We start from the raw sequence: 19,746 nt of genomic DNA on the forward strand, positions 1-19,746 counted from the left end.
CTCTGAACAAGTGGTGTTCAGTCAGTTGCCCCCCTGCCCCCCTTTTATCTATGCCCCTGTGAGCTGCTATTTCTTGAGCTCAGGTGCTGAACTGGGGAGCATCAGCTTGCCACGTTTCTGGTGTTTAATCTATTTTTGTGGGTCAGGAAGGCATTTTCCCCCTTCCCACGTGCAGTGCTATGAAGTAAATCCTGTGTGCATCTTAACAACCCATTTAAGTTGTCAGTGGAGAGCAAAGCAGGGACTTCGATTGTGTCTCCTGCTCTAACGGCCAGTAGCGGAAGGCACAACTACGTGTGCTGGGTGGGTGCATTACAAATGGCAGGTGGAGAACCCCACCTCAAACAAGAACTATGAGCAAGCTGCTGAACTTAATGGATTAGTTCATTATTCTTAAATTAACTTTAAAAGCCCAACCCCGTTGCAGCCTTGCAATGTAGAATATCGAATGAGCAATTACTTTGTCTGCAGTGGTATTGCAATGACTGTCAAGTGTGTCACAGCGTTTGTTGTTCGTGGTTTTTTTCGAGAATGAATTTAACAAAAAGAATAAGAACAAAAATAGAGCCCTCAGGCTGGGATTTTGGGATCTTCACGGAAAAATGATCAAAGGGTTTTTCAGGCTCAATAAAAGGAAGATTTTCTTCAGCATCTCATTCTGCTCCTCCTTAACACACAGCATTTCTCTTATAGGCCCCTCTAAATGTGAGGTTGAGAGGTCGACAGCTGTTCGCTTTGGGCACACGTACAAGCCGTCTTGTGATGATCATGGAGACTATAACCCACTGCAGTGCCAGCAGGATGGGCAGTGCTGGTGTGTGGGTAACAAGGGGCAGGAGTTTCAGGGAACAAGAAGGCAAGGGCAGCTTCCAGTTTGTGGTAGGTATTGTAGTTATCAGGTTAACAAACCAATGCTTCTTCTCATGTAAAATACAGGTTCTTTCTCTCTCTTTCTCACGTATGTGCACACGCTCATGCACATGCTCCTATTTCTCAGTTCTGGAAGTTTCATATAGATGTTGGGATAAAACCTCATGGTCATGCTGCAGAGTTCTGTCATCTCTAATACAAGCTCTGCCCTGCCCTTCTGCCTGACTTTCTTCTATAATTCTTTCTTTCTTTCTGAATGTATAAAAGAAAGTAAAAATGGATGTTAGGTTCTTTTTAGTTTCTCTCCTGATTTTCGAGGTCTTTAATGTACATCCACAACATCCCAGCATAATCTAGCAGGAACATCCCCAAGCACTAGTTCCCACTCTCACACATCCTCAAAGTGGCTTCACTGCTACATATCTAAATTTGGTGAGCAGGAACGGGTAGGTAGAGCATACTCGGGGATATGCTAGAAAAATGGCACAGACATACCCTTCAAGTTCACATTCTGAAGCTTATCTCTTTGACCATGAAAGCCAGAAAATCACTGTCATTTTGAACAAAGATCAAGATTCACATGCAATCACCTGACTCCAGGAGCCAAATATTTAATAAAGTGCACTTCAAATCCCAGTGCTTGTGATACACAGTGTCATCAGCATCATTTTATGTGGTTTGACCCTCCTGTATAGTGAAGCTTCTGGTGTGGTGTTGCATTGCTTCTGTGGTGTCTGTCTAGCTGTCTGGTCAAGTTGTTCCTCATCTTTGTCCCTGTGGTGTTTGACTGTGAAGTTTGTCAAATCTGATAAAAGCAAATGAAGAAAAGGTGTGTGGATGTCCACGTTGTGAAAAGAGGGAGATATTCCAAATAAAGCATCAAGTCAGAGACTGGAATAGAAGATGACAGCAGAAGGTGCTAATGGGTCAAACAGGGGTGGAGATGATTTGTTTAAAAACAAAGTAAGGATAAATGCCTGAATTTATGTGGGAGGGGAGGGGTGCAGGGGCTTAAGACAGGTAGCCTTTGGGGAAGTTAATTTCTGTCTCTCAGACCATAGACATGCTATATAGGCAAAGAAATGATCTATTCTGGGTGTCACTCATGAAGCAGTCACTAAATACTTTAGGCCAAGACAGGCTTACTGTAAAATGAAAATGGTTGTGTGCCCTCCAGGCTGATCAGCAAGGATATTGCAAGGCAACCTCGGAGAGGCCTCTCCATATGTCAGGACTCGTTGTTTTCGCCGAGCGTGCTCTGCTGACTGCTTCTGATGGTTTCTGTGACTTGACTTGAGGCTGCTTGCAATTAGGCCACGCAGCTTTTATTGGCAGACTCAGGAAATCTAAGCCGGGAGGCTACTTTGGCAGCTTTGCAGTCTAACCGCTGAAAAGGAATTTTCACAAGGACGTATTATTCTTAGATAGTCTGCGCTCGGGCAGCTACGTGTGATGTGATAGTCCCTCTTTATTTTGTTTTAAATTGACTCTCTTCTATCAGAAGGGGGCTTTGTCTGCCTCTTCTATTCACACTCGGGCGATTTGGTTCAGTGGGAAGGAAAACAGCATTGAAGAAACGTGATGCTCGATTGATACTGCTGCTTGTGTGGGGAGGGTCTGTATTGCTGCTGTACCATGAAGTGCACCCACCCTCCTGTCCGGCTTGGTGCATGTCGGCTCCTGAAATAGAGACAGTGGAGCTGCGTCCAAGCAGCACTGCATGTGTGAACCATGAGAGGTTCCTACGGTCTCTGGCTTGAGCAGGTGTATTGGTGCACATTCGGGGCCACTCTCAGATGCCTGCTCTGCCTTGTCTCTAGTATATGGAGCCGGAAGAGCAAGGAGTTAGTGGACAAGTCCTTCTGCATGGGGTCACTCCCAGGCACAGCACAGGAGAGATCTCAACATGTTCTTCTAGGTGTTGACACTTAGGAGGATGTGAAGTTAGTGATGGCCTGTTTGGTTCCCATAGGGAAACACGAGTCTCTCAAAGACACGTCAACCAAAAGCACAACTGAAAATATGGAGTCGTCTTGCTCTGAAAGTGCAATGATTTGCTAATTATAAGAAAATGAGGTTATGTCTGTTTGGCCTCTGGAGTGAGGCCCGGAGCACCCCTAAGAGTAAGCCTGGCCTCCTCTGGGAATGATGGAGGCTGAAAATTAGGCCAAGTAAATAGCTCAGGTACTTGGCCCTAAACATGTGCCCCAGCTCTCCATGTTTGACATCAGTTCTGCCTGATGTGCGTGCTCAGACATGAGCAGACTGGGTGGGAGTTTGACAGGCTTATCTCCTGACTGCTCCCCTGGGCTCACGTCAGAGTCTATACAGACATACCAGGAGTTCAACCCCAGGAACAGGAACGTAGGTGAAAGGATGACGAGCGAGAGGGGTATCAAGATGAGAGATTAGAATGAGGTGGTGGCCTGCTGGAACCATAGGAAGGAGTAGATAGATCTTACCAGCAGTAAAGGAGAAGGCCTACACATGAGGAAGGGCAGCCAAGATAACCAAGTATGTGAGAGAGCAAAACAAAAAAGCAGGAGCGTGAGCCAGGGTCAAAGGTAAAGGATGAAAGTTAAAGGTAAGACCTGATCAGAGAGCTTGGGTCAAAGTGCCATGAAAGGCAACAGTGATGCAGCAGGTTTCTGGGTTTCTAAAATGTCTATCTCCTTGTTTTCCTTTGTCTAGGTGAAGAACAAACATGTATCTCGGAGAGAAGGCAGGCTCTCTCCAAGCTTTTTTATGGACCTGTTGGACACTTTAGCCAGCATAGTTTATTCAACACCCAAGAAATGAAGGCAGAGGAAATAGGCAGATTCTCAAAATCTTGTCCTCCTTCCTTCAAAGAGTTGTTTGTGGATTCTGGGTTGCTGTCTCCTCTTACAGAAAGGCCAGGTCTCAATCAGCTGCTTGAGCTTGAATCAGTCCTCAGTGAAGCTGTCAGAGGCATGTTTCCATCCAGGGAGTTGGCTCAAGTTGCTCTTCAGTTCACCTCCAATCCCAAGCGCTTCCAAGAAAATCTCTTTGGAGGAAAATTCTTGAAGAACCTGATCCAGTTTAACTTTACAGGAGCTCTCGGCACTAGAGGGAAATTCAACATTGGCCAGTTTTCCCAGCAAGGAGGAATGGATAGTGGAGAGAGCGTTGCAAAATTAGCAGAGGAGCCTTCACTGGAAACATCAGAGGAGAGCTTCATTACGAGTAAACCTCTTGTGGACAGTTTTGGCCGCACTGTTAGTTTGCAAGACAATCAGAACGCAATGAAATTTCTTGCTTCCGTGCTGGAACTTCCAGAGTTTTTTACCTTTTTACAACATGTTATTTTTGTCCCTGAAGACATCTCTGAAGATTTAGGGGAAGTTGTGAGAATAGTTTTGAGGTCCAAAGACTGTACTGAGGAGTCCAGCAATTTGTTTGTTCCAACATGCACCAAGGAAGGGAGATATGAGGAAATCCAGTGCTATGCAGCTGAGTGCTGGTGTGTGGACTCACAAGGAAGGGAGGTCCCAGGCTCAAGAGTTCAAGGCAAACGTCCGAGGTGTGCCAGTACATGTGAGAAGCAAAGAAGTCGTCTGCAAAGCTTGAAGCAAAGCCAGCCAGCGGGGTCTGATCCATTTATTCCCACTTGTACTGAGGAAGGAGATTTTCTACCAGTCCAGTGTCATGGACCAGATTGCTTTTGTGTTGATTTGGATGGCAGGACTATTCCAGGAACAAAAAGAAAAGCTGGAAAGCCCATGCAGTGTGAGTCTGGGGTTTGGTATCTGATGGGTGTTTGGGGTTTTTTTTGCACATTTTGAAGGGGCTCTATTTGTGTTTTCTTGTTCTGCTAGAGACTGGAAAGGTATGCTAGTGTGTGGGAGCACCATATCCCTGTGCTGGGTAGAACATCAGACTTCGTTTTCTGTAGATTTCTAGTAGTCCAGGAATTCCAGAGTGCATAACCCCTGGCAAGCTGAGACGTAAGGAAGATTTTCCCCCTAGCAGAAGTGAGCAGAGCCCACACATACAGAGCAGAACGATCCAAGCTCTATCCTTGTTAATGACCATGTTCCTCAGTTCTAGCCTTGTTGAAGTGCATGTGGCTACCTTATGTTATGGCTAGTTAGCCCACACAGGCTCCTTTGCCCTGGGCCATGTGCCGAAGAAGTGGCAAAGAAAAACTCGGCTCACGGCAGCAAAATGGGAAGTCCCCCGGAAGCGGTACTTCCAGTTTCACTTTTCCACGTCCCTCGAATGCCGGTTAGCAGAGTTTTCCAGCTACTTAAGCTTAACACAGCTTTTGCTGTAATCTGTGGCTGTCGCAGACCGTCCATAAGCTGAAGGCAGGAGTTGATGGACCAGAACCTTCAGAGGCAAAATCACAAATTTCTATTTCATGAGATAAAGGATTATATCCTCCAATTTAGGACATTACAGGAGGCTGAAGTTCTTGTGTGGACCATCCAGGAGGAGACAAAAGCTAACACACTGTTAATGCAAGTCACATAGTTCAGATCAATGAGTGGAAAACCTAAGTGGGACAGATGATTAGTAGGCGTGTGAGAATAGGGAAGTATTTGATTTGGAGAACAGTGATTCGATTTGGAGATTCGGATTACTGTCCCAAATCAATTCAGCCAAATCGGTTTCTAAAGATTCAGTGTTGATTTGGACAGATTTCGTGATTTGGCCATAGACTATAATGGGGAATTAATGACATACCTATAACCTTGTCATTTTTTGTCAGATTTGGATGAAACCACCAGGGATGGTAGTTCCTTCTGAGGGCATGAAGCCTGCCAAGTTTCAAGGAGATAGGTTTAGGGGTTTCTGGGAAACTGCACCTCAAACTGCTGAAAGCTAAACTCATGTCATTTGCATGTGTTAAGGCAGATTTGGATGAAAACAGCAGGGATAGTAGCCTGTAACAGAGGGCCTTCCTGGTGATGGTTAGATCTTTACCCACCCACCTGTTTCTGGGCCAGCCGCCCACCTCTCTTTTGTTCAGGCAGAAAAAGCTCACAAAAGGGACAGAAAGGCTGCAGAAAGAGGCTTATATGCTGTTTCTACACCCTTCCCCCTGAGAACTGTGACTGGAAGGGGACTCAGGGAAAGATCACAGTCACTGGCCAGCTACAGATGTCAGTCTTGCTTCCCTTACTCCCCATCACTCTTCTCAGTTTCTGTTCCCCTGAAAGACTGCCTTCTGAATCTCCAAATCTTTTCTGAATTGATTCGGAGGCTCCGAATCGATTCAGAGGGTTTTTTTGGTCACCCGATTCAATTCAAATTTGGTGATTCAGCCTCCAAACTGAGCTGAATCTTCTCTGAATCAAATCGTCAATCAAAGCTTCGCACACCCGTAACGATTAGATATTCCCCATGTTGGGTCTAACTGTAGGATTGAAGCTGTAAAACAAAAAATACAAAGCTCTCTGCCCTTCTTAGCCTTGCCTAAATGGAAAGGTCTTATTGGCTCTTGAAGCTTAGTGAACTCAAACAATTGCAGACCAGAGGAGGGAACAGGTTCCAGGAGCACAGTCCCCTACCTAACTTCTTGAACTCTCACTTTGGAGAGTTCAATGCTAGAAAATAATAGCAAAGTTTTGAACAGACCCACATAGCCATGATGTGTGTCCTGGAGCACTTAGGGATTTATGAGCCTGTTTGGGCTATAAAGAGAAGCAAAGAGGTGCCTTGTCCAGTAAAGAGCAGGGATTACCAGCGATCTAGGTTCATAGCAGTCTGCTGCACATGAGGACATGAGCTGCTGCATTTACTTTATTTGCTGACCCTGCAGTAGCAAGTGCCAGTATAGTGAGAGTTGGGTCCAATTTGTCCATTGTGTCTCTGAGGAATTGAAATTCTTTTTCCTGGGGGAGAAAGAAGTTGGGTGGCAGAGGCATGATGATGTGGCACTGGTAGCTGTCACACATGGGAGCAGCAGTGACTTTTGGTTGCCACCAATTTTGCAGCTGTGGCCACAGCCTTTCTTTTCTGCCTCCCTCCCCAGGTTGGTGCCTGGGGCAGGTGCCCTATTCTCCTCGCCCGTGTTATTTTACTGCTCAGTAATGCTTTACTACACAAGTGATCCCATTGCTATCCATGGGGCTTAGTTAGTTGAGTGAGAATTTCTCTGTCTAAAGACTATGGGTCATATTTTTGCAGTAATTAAATTAAAAAATGCAGGTGGGCACTAAGTAGGATTAGGTGCTTACTTTTCATTGATTTCCATTGAAATCCATGGAGTTGGGCACCTAATCTGCTTGGTTGTTTCTGAAAATCTTTCTAAATTCCTGTCTATGGCATTTGGTACATGGGTATTGTGAAAATCTGGTTTGGGGTAAAAATCTCAAGATTTGGTCCCATTTTTAAACACCACAAATTGTCCCAATGCCCATTGTAATAACACATATTAGTAACAAACAATTTGTGTAAGTGTGTTTGCAAAGCAAATGTGTCCAGGCGAGATTGTGTCATGTGCCTAGAGTGCATTCCTGAAATAACTGAGTTATGTATTTTCTTCCCTCCAGGCCCAAGCCCTTGCCAGTTAACAGCTGGTCAGGTTTTCCTAGAGACAGTACAACTGCTGTTGTCAGACACAAGTGCCCTGTCCCAGATTTCCAGAGTTTACATCCCCCAGTGCAGCACTGATGGTAACTGGAGACCGGTGCAGTGCAGTGGTCCTCCCGAGCAAGCCTTTGAATGGTACCAGAGATGGATCAGTGAGAACAATGAAGGCAAAACTCTGCCTGTTACTGACCTCTTCAACATACTAACTGAATATAAAGAAACATCTTCCCAACGCTTTGCAGCTTTTGTTAAGAATCTGTATGAGGCTGGCCACCAAAATATCTTCCCAGCATTCACCAAGTATCCTTCCTTTAATGCTCTTCCTGTTGAAGTCCTGGATGGCAGTATAACAATTGAATCAGAGAACATTTTGTTGGACCCATACACATTTTGGCAGCTTCTGCAGGGTCAGCTGAACTACTACCCAGGGTCCTACACTGATTTCAGTGCCCTTTTAGGCCACTTTGAACTTCGCAATTGTTGGTGTGTTGATGACAAAGGAGAAGAGCTGCAGGGAACAAAGACTGAGGTGAACAAAGTGCCAGCATGTAAGTAATCACACAGAGTTTCTGGCTCTTCCTTTATCCCGGTAAGAAAAAGTATTTTAAAATATTGCACAGTAGGAGATAAGTGACCCACTGACCCAACCAATACTGCTAGCATCCGTCGTTGTTGGTGATCCCTCACAGTTGAGGACGATCACTCCCACAGGTCAAGTAAAGGGTTGTAATTGAGTCTGTTGATGGCTAAGATGCTAACATCCAGATGTGGGAGCACTTGTTTTTGGAAAAGAAGAGATCCCCCTCCCTGCAGTTTATTGAAGTGGAGAAATAAAATATAGGACATGTTTACATACTTCAGTAGTAAAGAGTGACTCTTGTCAGAGTCCATGTTGAAATTTGAACGTAATAAATCTACAGATAAAAGGTTGACCCAACACAGTTGGGTCTTTTAAAGATAAAGAATGAAATGCAGAAATAAGATTTGCTTATACTTGTATGGAAAGTTCATTTATATTAACAGTGATAAAATAAACAGTTTAATAAGGAACTGCAAAGCAGAGAGAGGAATTTTCTTTGCTGTTCTTATTAGTCAGTCTTTTATGGACTTTAATTCAGGAAACAACTCAATTAAGTGAAGCATTTCAACATGTTCTTGAGTTCTGCTGAAGTCAACAGGACTTGAAATGAAGCACATGCTTAAATATTTTTCTGATTCATGGCTAGAGTAACATAGTGTAGTCAGATTCCAGATTAATGAGGACCATATAAATAGTCTAAATATTCGTAGCTAAATATATGTAGCTCATGTGAGATTTTCAGAAGCATTCAACATTGGCCCAACTCATTGTCATGAAGTCGGCAGTAAAACTCCCATGGAAGTCTATAGTTAGGTCAGCATGAAAAAGATAGGTAAAAGGTAAGCCAGCATGACATACCTTTTGAAGGTCCTGCATAGGTAGTCCACATCACACTAAAGTACCTGGATCCTATATTTACATCACTTGGGCATATGGATAGTTCAGCATGATGTCATAGATTCATAGATGTTAGGGTCGGAAGCGACCTCAATAGATCATCGAGTCCGACCCCCTGCATAGGCAGGAAAGAGTTCTCTGCTAGCTTGTGGCCATTATTTCTTGTAACCCCCAGGGGCGCCTTGGTGAATAAAACCTCCCCAATTCCCTTCTGTGCCCCCGTGATGAACTTATAGGCAGCCACAAGGTCGCCTCTCAATGTTCTCTTGCGGAGGCTGAAAAGGTCCAGTTTCTCTAGTCTCTCCTCGTAGGGCTTGGTCTGCAGGCCCCTAACCTTACGAGTGGCCCTTCTCTGGACCCTCTCCAGGTTATCCGCATCCCTCTTGAAGTGCGGCGCCCAGAATTTCACGCAGTACTCCAACTGCGGTCTGACCAGTGCCCGATAGAGGGGAAGTATCACCTCTTTGGATCTATTTGTCATGCATCTGCTGATGCATGAGAAAGTGCCATTGGCTTTTCTGATGGCTTCGTCACACTGCCAACTCATGTTCATCTTGGAGTCCACTAGGACTCCAAGATCCCTTTCCACTTCCGTGACACCCAGCAGGTCATTTCCTAGGCTGTAGGTGTGCTGGACATTTTTCCTCCCTAGGTGCAGCACCTTGCATTTCTCCTTGTTGAATTGCATTCTGTTGTTTTCTGCCCACTTGTCCAACCTGTCCAGGTCTGCTTGCAGCTGTTCCCTGCCCTCCGGCGTGTCCACTTCTCCCCATAGCTTTGTGTTATCTGCAAACTTGGACAGAGTACATTTCACTCCCTCGTCCAAGTCGCTGATGAAGACATTAAAGAGTATCGGTCCAAGGACCGAAACCTGCGGGACCCCACTGCCCACACCCTGCCAGGTCGATACCGACCCATCCACCACGACTCTCTGGGTGCGACCCTCTAGCCAATTCGCCACCCACCAGACTGTGTAGCCATCCAAGTCACAGCCTCTTAACTTGTTCACCAGTATGGGGTGGGATACCGTATCGAAGGCCTTCCTGAAGTCTAAGTATACGGCATCCACCCCTCCTCCTGTGTCCAGGCGTTTCGTAACCTGGTCATAAAAAGAGACTAGATTGGTCAGGCACGATCTGCTTGCCACGAACCCGTGCTGGTTTCCCCTCAGCATAATTTGTCCTGCCAGGCTCTCGCAAATGTGAGCCTTGATAATTTTTTCAAAGACTTTGTCATAGTTTTCAGGTTGAAAGAGAGAAAGACAATGGCTAGAAGACCTCCAGTTGGAGAACGAATATTGGAGAACTCCAGTGTACTCCAAAGGCTGGTGGGGGGTAGATTTAGTACTGAGCTGTCTTAGCAGAGCAGGTTGGCCAGCTCATTCATTATGTTCCTGATTTTAACAAATGCATCTGAACAAAGAATATAAACATGGAAATGAGAAGCTGTGTGCCAATCATCACCTTGGACACTTTGCTTGTATGCTGCCTCTTTTTTTACTGATGGTTGAGTCTTCAGGGAAGGGACTGAATCTTTCAATATGTTTAGGTTGTACCTGGTAACACAGCTGGGAATGGAGCAAAGCAGAGTGCACCCCACTTTGGCTGCATCTTGCATGTGCAGTGAGCTCTGAGCTCTCTACCTGGTCAGTGCGGGCTCCTGCTAGAGCTTGTTGTCAGCAGTGAGCTCCAAGTTCACCAACTGACCAGAGCTGGGTTTAGCTACAGCCCTGCTTGCACAAGTCTCCAGAGCTCAGGGGGTGAATGCTGCTTCAGCTTACCCTTCCCCTCCTTTCTCTGTGCTGGATTCAGAAGTGGGGGAAAGGAGGGGATGAGCAGCAGTGTTCACCTCCTGGGCTCAGGAGCTGAAAGCAGGGGCTCCAGCCAGATCCATGTTGAAAGCTCAGGTGTGGCACACTCAAAATGAGGTGTGACCATGGCACTGCACCCACTCTGGATCCACCCTGATTGCAAATAAACTATAATAATGAGCTCTTTTCGCTCATTTGCTTCCTTGTGTTGCTACAGAGGTGCTTTGTGAAACAGTGCAAACCAATGCACACTTACAAAGGAACAAAAGTATGTTAAAGCTGTCCAGTGTGAGTGTACTAATCTCTCCTGGATAAAATAAAACTAAATACTAAACTCACCCCCTTTACTATCAACAGGCCCTGGTGCATGTGAAAGCATGAAAAAGGAAGCAATGCAGCTTATTGATGAAGCAGAGCAACTCATCGTAGCTTCAAATGGCTCCCACTTCCCATTTGGAGAGAGCTTTTTAATGGCAAAAGGAATACAGTTGATGGACCATGACCTCCTGCATTTTACTCAGTCCTTTCAGTCAGGGACCATGTTCTCTGAAAAAATATTGACTGGCAGTGATTATGCAGTACGACTGGCTGCACAATCAAGTAGGTTGGAAGGAAAAGCAGCCCTAGTATAGTTGGTAAATTGGGACTGATAGGGAACCCTTTGAGATGAATGTCTTTGCTTACGAGAGTTTAGTGCACAAATGAGCCCACAACATTATTTTTATGTACTAAAACTTTCTAGGCCAAATTCAGTCTTGCTGAAAATGGCATTTTCTCCATCATAGTTAAAGGAGTTTCATCTCCCTACACCAGAAGTAGATCTGAATTGTTATGTAACTCAGGGAGTGCCATTAATACCTGGATATTTATCAGTCATTATGTTTCCCAAGGTTTCTGATTTTTCCCCTTCTAAACAGGGACTAGAGTAAGGTGCTGTAAACATCCATTTTTAAAATAGCTTCCATTACATGAGGTGTTTTATCAGCTCCGCTAATATTTGGCCTTTTTTTTTTTTTTTTTTTTTTTTGTAGCCCTGCATTTCTACTGGAGGAATCGTTTTATTTCAAGAAGTTCTGCTGGAGAAGCCATGCTCTTGGGATTTCATCCTTACGTTCCCCAGTGTGATGGACTGGGGAACTGGGAACCAGTCCAATGCTATGAGAGTACTGGTGAGGGTCCTTTAGCAAAATAAGTGTTACTGCTTTTATTAGCTGAGCAAAGGCAAGTCAGATAGGCTAAGAGCTGACAGTCAAAAAGCCTGAGGCTGAATTGATTCAATCTCCGTAGGTTAGTGTAAACTGCATAGATTGAACCGATAAGCAAGTGAGCAGCCATTCACTTTTGATTCTAGAAATGCAGCCACATGCCTGCAGTGGCCCAGGCCTGAAGCTGGGGGGGGATGCTAGATCATGTCTCCCTGCTCAGCTAAAGCAAACAGCTTGGGCCAAAGGCTTGCCTTCCTACCCTGTAGTAATGGGGGGATGCAAGGCATGCTGGGATGCTGGGGGATTGAGAGTTAACTTGAATCTGGAGGGGATCTGGACCAGTAGTTCAATAAACCAGTTTAACCTATCAGTTAAGTCTGATACTACAACTATCCAGGTTTATCTTAAACCAGTCTTGGCTATTTTGAAAGTGGTTTATGTGCACTGAACTTCTCTTGTATTACAGATTTGAATTGGCTTCCAATCACTTATACGGGTTTATGTGTAATTTCTGTCCCTAGCCATAGCTATAGCATTTGAACATAACAAAACAGGAAATGGCATCAGGGGTTATTTCTTACTCCAAACTATTTTGTCCACTGGTATGTTACATCTGCATTTCCAGGGGAAAGACGACAGAGACAATGTAAAGATACTAGGCCAAATTATGGCCCACTAACTGTACTTCTTGTGGTGGAATCACTGGGTGGTCCCTGACTGCCACAGCTGTGGCACATGCTCCACATGCTCTCAGTCGTAAAACAGAGTTAAACAGGGCCCAGGGCAGGGCCTTATACGGTTCATAAATGGATTTGCTTTTTGCCACCTGAGCCATATCTGACAAAACAAGGAACACCCTGGATCTTTGGCTAAACTACAAACTAGAGCCATGATACTGAGGTTTAGTCTTAGTTGGCATATCCATAGGCTTGCATGGACTGGGCTGTGGCATGATCAAGATATTAAGAATTTGGGTGTAAGAATTTGAAATTGGGTAGTTTGGGTGAGTTTTTGAATTAAAAAAAAAAAAAAAATCACATGCTTCTGCATTTCTAAGCTTGATTGGGGACCAGAACTGGAAATGCCAGTGTTTGCAAGTATTATGCACAGCTGCTTTTCTGTGATCTGGATAGAGCAGCTAGCCTAATCTGTTATGTTCATCACAACCCTGCCTTATAGATAATGCCCAGTATTCCTGCAAAGCAATAACTACAGTTCTCCTTGGGTTCAGGTCAACCTTAGCTAATGATAAATCAAGTCAAGGGACTTACAGTTTCCAGACTAAGGCTACTGTTATCTTGCCCAGGTCACTGCTGGTGTGTGGACGAGAGGGGACGTTATGTCACGGGTTCTCTGCGTGCACGCTCAGCACAACTCCCAACATGTAAGTTACATTTTCCACCTGCTGCATTCTTAGCTGACACAGAAAAGCTATTAGCTTTTATTAGTGCGTTGCAGGATAGATGTGAATCTTTACTGAGATATTTACTAAGTAGCCTGCAGCATAACACAAGTTTCTCGTAACCACACCAAAAGAAGAAAACTGAAGGAAGAGTTTTAATTTGATCTTTTGTTTTGTAACTGGAAGAGCCTGCGTGCTGCTGCCTTAGATATTTGTCAGTCCTTTTGATTTCTTGATTTACCCTTTATGTTGATGTGATTTAGTAGTGGGCATCATTTTTCAAGGAAGTGTTCTGTTTTATGGAGTTCAAAATTTCATGAACTGTATTAGCCTATACATTCACTGCAACCTAGTACTGAATAGAATCAGAAGTGCCCAGCTGAGTTTCAGATGTCCTTTGCTGCTAACATCAAACAGTCCTTTGTGATTCTACTGCAATAATACACAGGAATACTTTTAAGCACTGGAATAATTCCCATCTTTAATTATGTGATGAGACCAATTGAAGCTAAGCATCTGCTTAAGTGAAGCCAGACTGACACTCAAGCAAAAGGGACATAGGTTTTTGGTTGTAAGAATCTGAGTCATCTCCTAACCCTCTTGGAGCTACAGAGAACTGACAACAGATTTGTTTAATTAAAGTATAGTTCCATTTACATCTGAGATGTCTCTTTTCCCGTAGGCCCTCCTAGATTCTTCTGTTATCTAAAGAACCATTTTTCTTTTTCATCCTTTAAACACACTGAAACCTGGTTGCTGTCTCCTTGTAGCATGGATGAAAATGCTAAGCATTCTGCTGAGGTGTTTTCCACATAGATTGTCCTTTAGTTTCCTGTGCAACTCCAGCTGTATCTGTAGACTCCCAGCACCTTTCAACAGGGGCCAGCAGAGGGGACCTGTCTGTTTTCATTTCTGGGCTAACTCATTTGAAGTCAGTGACATTACTCTGGGAATGAATTGTCCCATTACCTCTTTATTCTGCTTGGTAATGTCCCATTACCTCTTTATTCTGCTTGGTTTGCAACATTTGCTGGTACACAAAGGGCACATCTACATGAGATGTCAACTGCACAGTAGCTTAATAACACTCTGCAGTAGTGCGCTGGGCAAAAAACATGCTAATACACTGTTGCATGGTAGTATTAGGCTTTGTGTCAGGGCATCTTTGGTGCCTGCCACTTTAAGAGCTTGAGCATGCTGTAGACCAGCCTGCAGGTGGGAGAAGACCCAATCATGTGGTCACATGGCAGTCAGGAGGCTACCTGGTTGGTGTAGGGCTAGGCAGCTAGGTTATAAGACCAGACTCAAAGAGCAGGGCTGCCAGTTGCAACTGGGGAGCCAAAGGATAAAGTCCTCTCAGCCAGAGTATTGCTGCTCCCAGAACACCTGGAGGTCAAGGGTAGGAACTAAGGGGATGGAGGAGGTTCCTGGTCCTCGGGCATAACCTGAAACCCCTGCTGGGGTTGGATGGTGTGGTGGGGCTGCTTATGGCAGGGCAGCTTCCAGGAAATGCCACACCTGTCCTCCTTAGTGAAAGGTGAGTATGGGGCGTTGGAAAGCCTTAGCCCCCGCTGCCTTGCAGGTACCCTGTAGAGGGGAAAGGCTAGAGGAGCACACCCCAACAGAAAAGCACAGGCACCCAGGTCCACTGAATGGGGCCTGAGGTGGGGGTCCAGGCCTATCGAATGGCATCTGAGACAGGGCCAAGGTCCACCTAGAGGGATGGGAGGCCCCTGTAAGGGGACAGAGTAGTAGCCTCAGTGAGGGAGTGAAGTGGCTGCTAGAGGCTACCTTCAGCAGGGTCCAAGGGGGCCTGAAGGACTATTCATAGGCCCCAGTGAGGGGGCATGTAGCTGGAGCACATCTAAGGACACCTAAGGCCAAGTTTGGGCCAGAGGCTGAGTGCTGCCCAGCAATAGGGCTGGGGGAGTAGGAAGTAATTTTTGGATGCCATCTGTGAGGCACGGGACACAGTGTAGGGGTGCTATGGAGTCATGTATTACACCGTTGTCCTCAGGGTGTTAAATTTGCAGCTTCTTGCCTGGAAAAAACTTCTTTTTAATTGCAACAAAGGCATGGCAGGAAAGTTAGGTGCTTAGAGACAGGTTAGCTGCCCTAGACAGGTGGGCAGCCTGACGTAGGTGACTGGTCCTGAGATGGCCCCTGTCACAGGCTACTGTGCAGCAAGCATCACGAAAAGCCCATGTATTGGTGCTACTGCACAGTAGCATGAGTTACTACACATTGATTTAGTACTTCGTTATCCAAGTACTAAACTTCATGTGCAGTAATTACGGTGCATTAATTAATATTTTCTTTCTCTCAAAGGCCAGACATCATGTCAGCGGTCTCGAGCCAATGCTTTGATTTCCAGCTGGAAGCAGAGTGGAGCACCATGCAACACTGCTCCTGCAGACCTGTTCATCCCCTCATGTCTAGAGGCAAGTTAATGTGACCAGGTGTGCAGGGTGGAGGGGAGAGAGCTTTCCTCATCTAGCTTATTGCTTCTGAAGTCCTGGGCACTTGCATTTTCAGGGCAGAGGAGCTCCCAAACTCCTCCATTCATGCCGTCTCATCACTCTAAAGGGGAGGCAGGCCTCTGAGCAAAGTCTGGTGCACACAGGAGAACGTGTCATCCTCCTTCAGAGATGTTTTAAGTTGTTCACAGGGTAATGGAGAAGGGATAGTATTCTCTGAGGTATTTTCCCCAGCCAAGCTTCCCCTGGATAACATGGCTCTGTTCTCAGACCGCAGTGGCAAAGTTAAGTTAACTGACTTTTAGGTGGCCCATTCCAATGTATTCTACCAATAGCAGTGAAAAGTTGGACCTGAGAGACTGAAGTCAGTGCCATCTGTCCCCAGAAAAACCTCCAGTGGGATTTCCATTCATTTGACTGGAGTTTTGGAAGGGTGTGAAGGCTACCATGCCATTTAAACTCACATTTTTAAAAAATACAATTGTCCTATGAATAGTTTTTAAATGTATGAGAGCTGCTTCTGCTAGAGCCTGGTTTCCTGTGCGGAATCAGGCTATCATAGCAGCTCTGATTATGGAGGTTCATCTTGTCACTGCTTTCTTTTAATGCAAAACTGAAAACTTAATCCTAAGCAAACATCTATTAATCAGGACTTTTGAAAGTGGGTTCTGGCACATGCTGTGTGCATTATTAGTAGCCTTTTGAAAAAGTATTGTGCTCGGCAGTGATATTGTAATTGGTTCTTCTCAGACTGGTGAATATACCTTGCTGCAGAAATTGGACTCAGATGCTCAGTGTGTGGATCCCATGTCAGGAGATGTGCTTCAGCGGAGTAGCCAGGATTCAGATGGCAACCCCCAGTGTAAGTATCAGCAGGGAGTAACTGCATTGCTTCCCCAGTGCACTTAGGATGTTTCTGAGAAACACAGCCCCCACTACCTGCTCTCTGTCCAGACGCAACAGACCTGAAAATGAGGTGGGAAAGCTGCTCCAGGGGTGCCTCTCCAACTCCCTGATGCTCTAGAGCATGCCTCAGACAAGGGTATGAAGAGATTGTTGCAGTGTTGGAGATGCAGTTAAACAGGAGTCCTTGTTAGGAGAGCATGACCCTGTCCTCTGCCCCTACTTCTTGTGTGGCTAGATGTTATGATGCCAGGAGTTGCAGCTAGCAAGGATTGTGGAGGGTAACAAGAAGAGTTTCTACAAGTATGTCAGTAACAAGAGGAGGATCAGGGAAAGTGTGGGTCCCTTACTGAATGAGGGAGGCAACCTAGTGACAGATAATGAGGAAGAGGCAGAAGTACTCGATGCCTTTTTCACCTTAGTCTTCACAGGCAAGGTCAGCACCCAGACTACTGCACTGGGCAGCACAGTTTGGGGAGGAGGTGATCAGCCAACAGCGGTAAAAGAACAGGTTAGGCACTATTTAGAAATGCTGGACATGGGGCCAGACAGGATGCACCCAAGTGTGCTGAGAGAGTTGGCTGATGTGATTGCAGAGCCACTGGCCATCATCTTTGAAAACTCATGGTGATCAGGAGAGGTCCCAGACAATTGGAAAAGGGCAAACATAGTATAGTGCCCATATTTAAGAAAGGGAAGAAGGAGGATCCAGGGAACTACAGACCAGTCAGCTTCACCATAATCCCCAAATAGATCATGGAGCAGATCCTTAAGGAATCCATTTCTAAGCACTTGGAGAAGGTGATTAGGAACAGTCAGCATGGATTCACCAGGGACAAGTCATGCCTGACCAACCTGATTGCCTTCTATGATGAGATGACTGGCTCTGTGATGCAGGAAGTGCAGTGGATGTGACATACCTTGACTTTAGCAAGGTTTCTGATATGGTCTCCCACAACATTTAGACTGGGCATTAGGAAGAATTTCTTCACAATTAGAGTGGCCAAGGTCTGGAATGGGCTCCCAAGGGAGGTGGTGCTCTCCCCTACCCTGGGGGTCTTCAAGAGGAGGTTGGATATGCATCTAGCTGGGGTCATCTAGACCCAGCACTCTTTTCTGCCTATGCAGGGGGTCGGACTCGATGATCTATTGAGGTCCCTTCCGGCCCTAACATCTATGATGAAACGTTCTTGTAGTCAAGCCAAGAAAGTACGGGTTGGATGAATAGAATGTAAGGTGGATAGAAAATTGGCTGGATCATCAGGCTCAGAGGGTAGTAGCCAATTGCTCAATGTCTAGTTTGCAGCCAGGATCAAGTGGAGTGCCCTTGGGGTTGGTCCTGGGGCCAGGTGTGTTTAATATCTTTATGGCATAGAGTGCATCCTCAGCCAGTTTGCAGATAACACCAAGTTGGGGGGAATGTTGGAGGGTAGGGCTAGGATTCAGGGTGACCTAGACAAGTTGGCAGATTGGGCCAAAAGAAATCTCATGTTGTTCAATAAGGACAAGTGCAAAGTCCTGCTCTTAGGCTGGAGCAGTCCCATGCACCAGTACAGGCTGGGGGCTGACTGGCTGGGCAGCAGCTCTGCAGAAAAGGTCCTAGGAGTCATAGTGGACAATAAGCTGAATACGAGCCAGCATTGTGCCCTTGTTGCCAAGAAGGCTAACGGCATCCTGGGCTGCATTGGTAGGCGTGTTGTCAGCAGATCATGGGAAGTGATTCTTCCCCTCTATTCAGCACTGGTGAGGCCATATCTGTAGTACTGTGTCCAGTTTTGGGCCCCCCACTACAGAAATGATGTGGACAAATTGGAGAGAGTCCAGTGGAGGGCAACAAAAATGGTGAGGGGGCTGGGGGACATGACTTCTGTGGAGAGGCAGAGGGAATTATTTAGGCATATTTAGTCTAGGGAAGAGAAGACTGAGGGGGGATTTAATAGCCGCCTTCAATTACTTGAAGCGGGATTCGAAAGAGGGTAGTAAAGCACTGGAACAGGTTACCCAGAGAGGTGGTGGAAGCTCCATCCTTGGAGGTTTTTCAGACCCGTCTAGACAAAGTTGGCTGGGATGATCTAGTTGGGACTGGTCCTGCTTCGAGCAGAGGGTTAGACTAGATGACCTCTTAAGGTCCTTTCCATCCCTAACTTTCTATGATTGCTACGATGCTTTGACTCACTTTTTTTAAAGGCAGGATCAATACCTTGGTTCCTTTGTTCTGCTGCTGGGATTTTCTCTTGTCTGCTTCCTGCAGCAAAGGTGGAGAAACTAGATTCTCTTTCGATGGTCATTACTGACTCATTATTGTCCCGGCAGAGTTTCTTTACAACCCTGTTAGCAAATGGATGGTTCTACAATCAAACCATGATATGACAGCATCCTTATTACAACTTCAGGGGTGGTTTCAGAGGGGTACAGCAATACAGTCACACCCCACCCCTTTGACTGTGCCGCATGTTCTTATGAGCCCTGCTTTCATGTGGCTCTAAAGCTGCTGCTCTTAGCCCTTCCTCTCTCTCCCTCTCCCACTGAATGCAGCAGCAGGCAAAGGGGGAGGCTGAGTAGCAGCACCAGCGCTCAACCCCCAGGATCCTGAGCTGTATGAAAGAAGGGATTTGGCTTGGTCCCCTCTTGGACCAGCCGGGGAGCTCAGACCTCTGGGAGGACCCTGCACTGACCAGGCAGTTTGCTCAAAGCAAGCTGTACATGCATGTCACAGCCAAAGTTAGGGGACAAAAGCCCCATTTCAGGACCTGCGACTGAGCAACTTCAATCACGGTGATTTATAAATAGTATATATAGGCCTCAAAAAAATCACACAAGTTTAGAAGTTTAGTTCTCAGTTCATCAAATCCATGGGTAACTTATTTATATGAAATAATCACATTAAGTAAGAACCAACCTAAATAATTTTGCCTTAAACTGGAATTAAATTAATTGGGATTATGCAGACACGTACAGTTACTCATGTACCTGCTTGTTCACAGATATTAAAAATGCATATGAGGGATCTATTTGTGCGAGTAAGTGGAGCTGGTTGGAAATTT

General features: G+C 45.6%; 1 protein-coding gene across 1 annotated transcript in view; it reads left to right on the forward strand.

The window, feature by feature from the left end:
* TG (thyroglobulin) overlaps window positions 1-19,746 on the forward strand; it is a 209,880-nt gene that overhangs the window by 11,467 nt on the left and 178,667 nt on the right. The window contains exons 7-14 of the mRNA XM_006021995.3: window positions 694-879; window positions 3,562-4,617; window positions 7,389-7,976; window positions 11,073-11,315; window positions 11,747-11,884; window positions 13,227-13,304; window positions 15,651-15,763; window positions 16,550-16,661. Coding sequence (XP_006022057.1) covers window positions 694-879; window positions 3,562-4,617; window positions 7,389-7,976; window positions 11,073-11,315; window positions 11,747-11,884; window positions 13,227-13,304; window positions 15,651-15,763; window positions 16,550-16,661 — 2,514 coding nt within the window. The remainder of the gene's footprint in view (window positions 1-693; window positions 880-3,561; window positions 4,618-7,388; window positions 7,977-11,072; window positions 11,316-11,746; window positions 11,885-13,226; window positions 13,305-15,650; window positions 15,764-16,549; window positions 16,662-19,746) is intronic.

This window comes from Alligator sinensis, unplaced genomic scaffold (genome assembly GCF_000455745.1).
Source record: "Alligator sinensis unplaced genomic scaffold, ASM45574v1 scaffold651_1, whole genome shotgun sequence".
Classification (NCBI taxonomy): domain Eukaryota; kingdom Metazoa; phylum Chordata; order Crocodylia; family Alligatoridae; genus Alligator; species Alligator sinensis.